The 9,787-nt window shown below is 46.1% G+C and overlaps 1 protein-coding gene across 1 annotated transcript in view; it reads left to right on the top strand.

The window, feature by feature from the left end:
• The first annotated feature begins 376 nt into the window (after positions 1-376).
• Bphl (biphenyl hydrolase like) overlaps positions 377-9,787 on the top strand; it is a 35,457-nt gene continuing 26,046 nt past the window's right edge. The window contains exons 1-3 of the mRNA XM_021180335.3: positions 377-532; positions 7,200-7,303; positions 8,975-9,141. Of these exons, the coding sequence (XP_021035994.1) occupies positions 402-532; positions 7,200-7,303; positions 8,975-9,141 (402 nt within the window). The 5' untranslated portion in view covers positions 377-401. The remainder of the gene's footprint in view (positions 533-7,199; positions 7,304-8,974; positions 9,142-9,787) is intronic.

Here is a 9,787-nt window from a genome sequence, read left to right as displayed (position 1 = left end):
GTAGTCAGGTGTAGTGATGCAGGCCAGATGTCCCAGCATGAGTCAGGCGGATCAGGAGCTCAAGATCAACATCAGCTAGAGTTCTAGGCCAGCTTGAGCTTTCCTTCCTCCTCTGCTGTGCACTTGTCTCTCAGAGGCTCTGCTTAGACACCCAGTAGGTGAAGGCAGCACAGCAGGTGGCCCCGCCGAACCATATCCTTGGAGTCCTTGGCAGTTGCAAGCAAGGAGCAGTGCCTACTGAACTGTCCACCCCGAGAGAGCTAGGACTAGAAGGACAGTTTTTGTTACTGGGCAGGCCTGACAAGGAGCAGAGCGGGCTCCAGCAAGGCACAGCGGGCCAGGGGCGGGACTTCGAGCTTAGCACTTGAAGGGTGGCATCCAGCCAGGCGCATGCGCGTTCCATGGAGATTGTGCGACCTGGAGCTATGGCGACAGCAACAGTTCGCCCGGCGGCCCAGCGGTTGCGGCTGCTCCTCTCGCCCCTGAAATCCCGGATCTACGTACCCGAGGCCGAACCCGTAGCCACCTTCGGGTAATGGCGTGCTCGGGGCAGCGCGGGCCACTGGCCGGGGAGGGATACGGACGCCTGGCGTTATCCGCCCTTCCTTGCTCAGACCCCACGTCCAGATCCTGCAGAACTGGTGCGCAAGCACTTTGATGCCTGGGGTTAGGTTCTATGTGCTGGGTAGTGGTCCAGCCTCCTCAGTGCAGAGGGAAGGAACTGGGGAGGAAGGAAGGGGTGGGGAGCTTGCTGGCCTCTTAGCCAGTTGCTGGGAACAGTAATTATTCCTGCCAAATCAGAAATCTGCCTAACCTGCTTCAGTGGCAGGCAGGGCCCAAGTTTCCTGAGTCCTTTTGCTTGCTAATTTCAAACTTCAGTGTGCAAGACAATCTGCTTGGGAACCTGTTTAAATTCAAAGTCCCAGGTTCCCCTGCCAGAGTCGTGTGTGTGTGTGTGTGTGTGTGTGTGTGTGCGCGTGTGGTGATGGCCAGGTCACCAAATCTTCACTTCTAGTTCCCTCTACACTACACTCCAGCCCTTTGCTAAAATAATAACATTCATGGTGACCTGCTGTCTTGAAAATGGGTGCACGGTCTCAAGAGGATGTAAGCAGAAGATGTGGATAGAGCAGGCTGAAGTTGTGCACATCCCTCCATTATACACATGCAGACATAGGCAGTGGTCGTGTGCAGTTTGCTATCGGTGGGCCATTGACAGTAGTAATGAGCATTTAGGACTTTATTAGACTGATGTGGAAACCAATCGTTTGAGCATATAATCTGGAAGTAGAAAGAACGGAAAAAAGCGACCCAGTTTGTTTTTTTTTTAAACATTAGTAGCATGATTGTGTAGCTCTCTTAGTCTATATCCAATTCAGATTTCTTCTCTCATGTGACTTTAACAACTTTTTAAATATACACGTGGGAAAACATGTCAGTGACTCTGGTTGTATAAATTGCTAGCGAAGAGGCATGTTATCCCATTTCCTGATTGCAAAAAGGGCTTGAACGAGGCTACTAAGGTTGTGTTAATGTCATGCTTACTTAATGGCTGTTGAGAGTCTCATTCACTTAGCTGCACTGGAGACCACTCTTCCTAAAAGATCTCTGCTAAGGTTTCCCTGAGTCTCACCTGCATTGTTTTAGAAATACAAACGGCCTGTAACCTGAGAAACAGCTCCAGGTGGTTAATCCTGAAGCCAGGCTGCAGCCTCACGCAACAGTCCCAGGAAAACCTCTTCACAGCCACTGTCCAGCTCGCAGGTAGCTGAGTTGTGCATTACAGAGTTTCTTGTAAATCTGATACTTGGAACTTTGACCCTTTCCTTACTTCGTGATCTCTGTGATCTGTTGAAAAGTCATTTTTTTCTGTGGGGAGTTGTATGTCTGTTCTGATGTTAATAATTTACTAAATCTGACAGTCTGAAAACAGTATTTTCTGAGTTAACCTAAGGAGGTCCCGCCAGAGAATCAGGTCCATTCCTTCGCCTCATCGCTGCCTCCACCCCCGACTTGGCAATGAGACTGAATGCCACTTTTGCGAGGAGATTAAAGAGAAATCATAGGCTTTTGAGGTCACATAGTCTAAATAATTGTATTATTGACCCTTCTTAGCTGTGTGACTGTAGACTAGTTACTCAACCTCTCTAGATTCCTGTTTGTATTTGGAACAATGATTGTGAAACAGAATAAAAATAAATAATTGACAAGTACAATTAATGACATAGTTAGCACATTGAATGAAGAAAAAGAAATAAGACAGGAAAAGACAAGATCGCTCCTAGATATGATGGAGAAGAAAATTTATTATAGATAAAAAGGATAGCATAGCCAAAGGCAGACACAACTGGGAAAGTCCAGAGAGGTAGGGCCAGGGAGGGGGAGAGGAGAACCAACTACAGCAGCCAGGAGGCCAAAGGTACAAAAAGGGACAGGTACCCAAAAATGTCTGGATTATATAAGGAAGAGCCTCTGGGGAAATGGCAGCCTAGCCCCTAAGTTGGAGAGTTCTGGGTAGAGGGCAGGGAATGCCAACTATACCCTGTAACAGGTAGGGATGAGGGATACTGGGGGAACCTAGAGGCCAGGTCCACTTTGATATGTTAAATAGACACCTCAACCACTTGTCCAGGTTTGGAACTTAACACATATAAATAATAGCACCATATATGAAAAGACATCGCACTTTGTGTCATCAAGTAGTAGCAGCAGCTGATACTGTGACTCTCAGTTATTAATGAGAAGCAGAATATAAGCAGTAAGGACTTACAAAGTGCAGCTGTATCTTATTAAGCAATCCCTATTTTCATCTCGAAGTGAGGTGCTCACTTAGTTAGGCTTTCTATTGCTTCTATGACCAAAATGCAAATTGGGGAGGAAAGGGTTTATTCAGCTTATGCTTCCATGTCACAGTTGATCATCAAAGGCAGTCAGCACAGGAACTCAAGCAGGGCAGGAACCTGGAGGCCAGGAGCTAATGCAGAGGCCATGGAGGGGTGCTGCTTACTTGCATGCTCCTCGTGGCTTGCTCAGCCTGTGTTCTTACAGAACCCAGGTCACCAGCCCAGAGATGGCACCACCTGCCATGGGCTGGGCCCTCCTCCATCAATCACTAATTAACAAAATGCCTTACAGTGGGATCTTATGGATATGGTTTCTCAGTTAAGGTCCCCCTCCTTTCTCACAACTCTAGTTTGTGTGTCAAGTAAACATGAGATTAGCCAGCCCAGTGCTGAAGCCAAAACTCTGGGTCAGACCCTCAGATGCTCATCTTGGGCTGGGTTATCTAATCCTGTGATTATCAAATTAGCTTTCCCACCAACTTGTGGCCTCTCTGTGGTAATGTTAGGTTAACTGTGCTGTGCTGCTCAGAAATGAATTAGGTAGGTAAAGAACTTATGAAAGTGCAGACACATGGTAGTAAGCACTTGACTTGATTTACCTATTTGCCCCAAGCCCTTATGCTCTAGCCTTCCTACATAATCATCTCTCCCTGTTTGAAGGGAGTAGGACCCCCCTCCCCAGTACCATATAAAACATCACAGGTCTCGACACCCAGGGAACGGAGACAAGGACAACAGGAGACAGGAAGGTACACTTTGGAGGCCTCTTAAAAGTGATTCTTCTGGTGTTCTTTAAAAAATCAACTCAACCTTGCTGGACTGTCTTGTCGGACTCTCCTGAAGAAATTTTTAAAATACAGTTGCCTACTTCCTGTTTAGATTGTGGCAGCCTGGGCTCATGGAGTTAGAAGGCTGGTCAGTGATTTGAATTCAAATGTTGAGCCCTGCTGAAATAACAGGAGAAAAGAGATGTTGGTGCTGGTAAGCTGAACTTGGTGTGTTGCACCCACAACCCAGGGTCTCCACCACCTCCACCTTTACCTGAAAGGCCCCACACATGCACACAAGGAACTAGTGGCTAGTCCTATCTGCCCATCTCCTGCTAGCCTTCAAGCTTCAGGAGGAAGGACATGCCTTTAGTGTCCTGCAAGGTGTGACTTTGGAAGCAGCTACAGGGCTGTGCCCAGAGTTTCTGAGTTTTGCGAGTTTCTTGGGATTGTCCTAGTCATGGGTGTTTGTAAAACACAACACAATCTCATAAGCACGCCTGCTTCAGATCCCATAGTGAGAAGACAGGTTGTTGGGAGAATGGGAGGGAAGGGGCAGAAAAGAACTCTGACTGCCCCAAAAAAAGGGGGGGTCGCTTGTTCTTTAAGCTTTCTGAGGGTTTCTGTCCTTATTCCTACACGAGAGTTTGAGAAATCCAGTACTGAATGTGGTTCCAGAAGTAGCAAGCATTAGGGCCCTCAAAGGCTTGAGCTGTATGCCCGACCCTTTCCTGTTTACAAGAGGCCTGACCACAGTCAAAGCGACCTCCTCACAAACCAGAGCCAATGCTTTGGGCTTGACATGACCCCAAGTGATTCATCATGTATTTCTATAGAAATAAAACAGTTTTCAGTCACTCTGTGATTAAATACAAACCTTTCCTTCTACTGGAAATGAAGAATTTATTAATATTTAATAATCTTGTTTGTAAATAATTCTCTGCCTCCTCCCCAGCCCTGGAGCATAGAAGTGGTGCTTGGCAGGATGGACTGGAGTGGTGCGTGTCCCTCTGGTGTGATAGCACACTGGATGCCTAAGATTAAGCACCAGGGACCGATTACACGTACAGCAGAAGCCCACATCATCCAGTCCCTACTCTTGTCCCTCTGTCCTCTCATTCTGCTTACGAGCATGCCATGTGGCCTCCCAACGATGCTCTCCTGCATTGCTCTTATGTAGATTTTTATCCTTCTTTGTTATTTCTTCACAAAAGAGACTTTTCTCTCCTCTCAGTCACTGCTGCCCAACCTGACATGAGCTCTCTTGTTCCCTCCACCAAAGCCAGTTCCAAGCCTATGCATATCCTTCCCTGCCGCAGAGTCTCTAGTAAGCTGAACTCTGGCTACCTGATGTCCCTATACTGCTGCTAGGTGGTGATAATTTAGAAAGAAATCTGGAATGGCCAACCAAACCTTAGATCCAGCCAGACGCAGGAAGAAGTTAGATTTTCATTGTTGTTGTTGTTGCTGCTGCTGCTGCTGCTGTTGCTGTTGCTGTTTTTGCCAGAGGCTCGGGTATGATCAAATGGGCTGAAGGAAAGATGCCTCTGTGAACCAGTGCTCCAGGGAGAGGCAGTGATGCTCAGGGCTCTGGCAGCAACACCAGTCCCCAAAAGCCACTGACTCTGTGCACTGAGGATGATGGGGGAAGGGTTTCCTTTGCACAGAACACCTGCATAGCGCACGATGGCTTTGACAAGCATGTTCTTGGTCCTGCAGGGAAGGAAGACCCTGAAAGAGCTCCTGTGCTTGAGGAACAATGGAAGGAGGAGATGGTACTTTGTGCTTTACTGCTAACCTGAGCCCAGTAAACACCAGTCAGCTGCTTCATTTAATATCAGAAACAGGAAACAGAGAAAGGAAACTTTATCTGGCCCAGGTGCCTCCAGCCTAAACCAACCCTCCCTGACCAAATCCTCTCCGTTTTGTCTTCTCGGCTGCTGGGCCGGGAGCAAAGCAGATGTGCCCATAAGTGAACTGTGTTGAAGTGTGTCTTTGTCGGTAGAAAACATGTTTTCTGCTCCTGTCTTGATTCTAAAATGCTTAAAGCCTTGCTAACAATAAAGCTCAATTCTCCAGGGGAATAGGATGTTAACAAAAACAAATTGGCAACATTGGCTTTATTATTGCCCCTCTGATGTTTGTGTAGATGAGCTTACGTTAGGCCTTCTTATTTCCCAATTTTGTCATACAATATCCAAGAGAAGAACATTTATATGCTTATATTAGATGTACCAATGTTCGACACATATTCTCACGTACCCACATTCTTTTTTTTTTTTTTTTTTTCCTGAGACAGGATATCTCAATGTAGCCCTTGCTGTTGTGTAGCTTACTCTGTAGACCAGGCTGGCCTTGAATTGCCTGTCTTTGCCTCCCTGGTGCTAGGATTAAAAGCAAGCTTCACCATACATTCTGTCTTAGTTAGGGTTTCATTGTTGTGAAGAGACAGCATGACCTAGGCAACTCCTATAAGGGACAACATTTAATTGAGGCTGGCTTACAATTTCAGAGGTTCAGTCCATTTTTGTCATGGTGGGAGGCATGGCAGGGTCTGGACCTCAAAACCCACTCCCACAGTAAGACACATCCTCCAACAAAGCCACACCTATTCCAATATTGCCACACCTCCCAATAGTGCCACTCCTTGGGCCAAGCATATTCAAACCACCACACATTCTTTACTGATTTTATTGCTACTGTTTAAGACAGAGTCTCCCTACATATCCTAAGCTGACTTTGAACTTGTGTAATCCTCTTTTCTCTACCCTCCAAGTGCTGGGACTTCATGTGTGCCACTATGCCCAGCTTGTGTTGTTTATACTTGAACTTAGTGAATCAGATAAAACCAGCACAGGGAAGCAAAACCTTGGTTTTTTTTAAAAGTACCACATTTTGATAATCATTTTGACCAAGGACAGAAATGGGATCAGGTATGTAGAAGGAAAAGCAAGTCAGTGGTTGGCTTAAATTCACTGCCAATCCACAAGAAGAAGAGCAATTCTTCTGTCCTGGCATGCCCCCTCCCCATATCCTTCTTGTCACCACCCTCTATCATGGGAGTGGAGTGACCAGGAATGTCATAAGGTCAAGGGCTGAAGCAGAGGCCATGGACAAAGGCTGCTTGACCAGCCTGTCTTCTAGTACAACCCAGAACCGCCTGACTAAGAATAGCATCACCTGCAGTGGGCTAGGCTCTCCCACATCAGTCATAACTGTTTAAAAATGTCCCATAGACTAGCCTCTGGGCCAATCTAACGGAGGCATTTTGGCAATCGAAGTTCCTTTTTTCTAAGAGGACCCAGGTTTGCGTCAAGTTGACCAGAAGAAGAAAAAAAAAATCTAACTAGGTCAGAGGGCAAGCTCCCGGGTGCCAGAGTGGGTCAAAACAGGAAGTCACTGTTCAGATTTGCAGTCTGTTATGAAGACACAACCTGGATGGGAAAACTGAGGCACAAACCAAAGCAGTGATGTGTGCTCGAGTGGGTACTGATGCTAACTCACGCATGATACCCTGTCATAGTAAATATTAAATATACCAGTTTGGCATGGTAAATAGGTCTTCCTCCGGAATTCTTCTCTCTTCCAGCACTGCAGTAACTTCTGCCAAGGTGGCTGTGAATGGCGTTCACCTGCATTACCAGCGCGTGGGAGAAGGGGAACATGCGATCCTCCTGCTTCCTGGGATGTTGGGTATGTGTGGATTCTCATGGACTGCTTCTGCACGCTGTAGATTCTCCGTGATGGATCTCGATGCTAGATGCCAAGCATCCATCATTCATTCGTGTTTGCGCTTGCTAAAAAACTCTTAAGGACTATTTGCCTTGCTCAAAGTTGAATGATCTAGAAAAGTAAATAACTTTCTACTGTATTAATTTCTTCCCCCATTTAAACACACTGTGAAAATGGTGTCCTATTACTCGGGAGGACTAGAGGGGTCAAGGAAACTGGGGTCCAAAGAAGGAGCAGATGGTGAAGACAGTAAGGTGATGGTCAGCCCTCCCAGTTAGTTTGTCTGGTATCCAAGGGGACTCCAAAAGCTGGTGTCCAGTTAAACCATCAGCAAAAGCAGTTTACTGTATTAGAGATGGTTTTAAATTACTCTAAGACTGTGGCATTAACTACACAAAGCATCCGCCAGTATCATTTTTTTTTCATTTCTGGAAAGTATTGGCATGATCCCAAAGCTTTAAAATGGAGCAGTGGGAGTCTCTCCCCTACCTTGTCTCCTAGTTTCCCATGTGCCCCGCAGAATCATGTATTGATAATTATGTCTGTTCCCTAAATATTTGTTTAAGGTTTTAGTGCTCTTGGCCCTAGTTTCCGAGTGCATGCCCAGTGTTAGAAAGCAAATGTTTCCTCATTGGTGAAACTGTTATTCTAGCTTGACCTCACCACTCCTCCAACCCCTTACTTTTTGCCCTCCTTTAGGATACTTCTAGTTCAAGGACATACAAGAAACTCCTGTGAGAGAGCCGGAGACAAGGGCTGGCAATCATTGACCTGCTTTTGGCGTGGGTTTTTAAATGATTTATGTGATGGACCTAGATAGTAAGTGAACTTGTCTGGCTGTATATTTGTGGCCCGAGTTCTGAGTGCTTAGAAATCAAACAAACTGCTCAGTCAGTGCGGACTTTTCCCTGGACAGAGCTCTTAGTATGTGACCTTACAAACACACACACACACACACACACACACACACACACACACACACACACACAAGATGGATGTGAGCACACCACATCTCCGGTGGCTGAGCTGGTGGGGATTGACAGGGCCATCATAGGCTCTTGGCATAGGCCCCTTCGTGCTGGTTTGATAAAATACAGTTTGATTTCTTAAACACACACGTTTCAGGGTTTTAATTTACTTCTACTTACTCTTAAAAGGCATTTATATTAGCTTAATTGAAAACATCTGGAATATGAGACTTCTCCCAGTATGCCATTGGGATCTCCATCATTTCTAAATCCTTAGAGAGCTAATACCCAGAAACTATCAAATTTGAAAGTTTATTTCAGTAAGGTTTAGTTAATCCTTCCAAAGGAGGCATAGGAAGACTAAACTGTAAGGCTGTCAAAAGCGCCTCAAAAATACTGGTCCCGAGCCTCGCTCTGGGCCTGTGTCTTCCTCAAAATTACCACTAGAGGGAGATCGGAGACAGGTCCTAACTCCATCAGGCTTGGAAATGCGCCTCTGTGTGGAGCCATTGCAACACAGCTCCCCACCCCAACCAGGGGTTTTTCTGGTTAATTTTGAAGAGCACCAAGAACTGTCTTTTAAAATTGTTACTGCTTCTATTTTGCTCTGGTGTTGGCTATGCTGAGAACATTCAGTGGACCGTAACCCAGTGGGTGTTTTCAGGTAGCGGAAAGACCGATTTTGCACCTCAGCTTCAGAGCCTAAATAAGAAGCGCTTCACATTGGTGGCCTGGGACCCTCGAGGATATGGACATTCCAGACCCCCAGATCGAGATTTTCCACGGGATTTTTTTGAAAGGGATGCAAAGGATGCTGTTGACTTGATGAAGGTGAGACCCAGAGAAGTGCTGGAGTGGGGAGAGATGACTGGGCCCATCTTTATTTGTTCTAATTCCTGGTGTTCTTTCTTCTTACAAAGGCAATACCAAGTAAGTCTAATATAAGGAAGAACTAAAGGACCAAGTAAAAACAGAGCCCAGCTATCTAATGATGCTACTGCCAAGACACCAAGGCTCTGCCTTTCCCACCAGTCTCCTGGCATAAGTGCAGTTTTAGTTTTGTTTTGTGTTACTTTGATTTTCATTGTATAGTCTTAACAGGCCTTGAGATCTCAACCCTTCTGCTTCAGCCTCTGACATACTAGGATTGCAGGCCTACAACACCACACCATACACAGCTTTATACAGATGAAAATGGAGTCCTAAACGAGAGGTTCCACCCAAAAAAAGCAACAAGAAATGCTGGTGAAGAGACAGGAACGTGTTCTAAAACCAAAACTGCCATTTGGAGAAGACGGAAAGTAAGCCCTTTGGACCATCTTCAGGGTACTGACATGAGCTTTAGGTTCAGGGAGAGCAAGAACTGCAGAGGTGGCAAGAAGTCTACAGAATTAAGCAGTCCTGGTCAAGGTGTGGTCTGGTGTTACCTCGGTTCTGGTTCTGCAGGGTAGCCTGAGGAAGTCATGACTGTTGACGC

Source organism: Mus caroli, unplaced genomic scaffold, assembly GCF_978045245.1.
Source record: "Mus caroli unplaced genomic scaffold, Mus_caroli_1 scaffold_15, whole genome shotgun sequence".
NCBI lineage: Eukaryota > Metazoa > Chordata > Mammalia > Rodentia > Muridae > Mus > Mus caroli.
The sequence above is the reverse complement of the archived record's forward strand: the minus strand, read 5'-3'. Positions and strand labels throughout refer to the sequence as shown.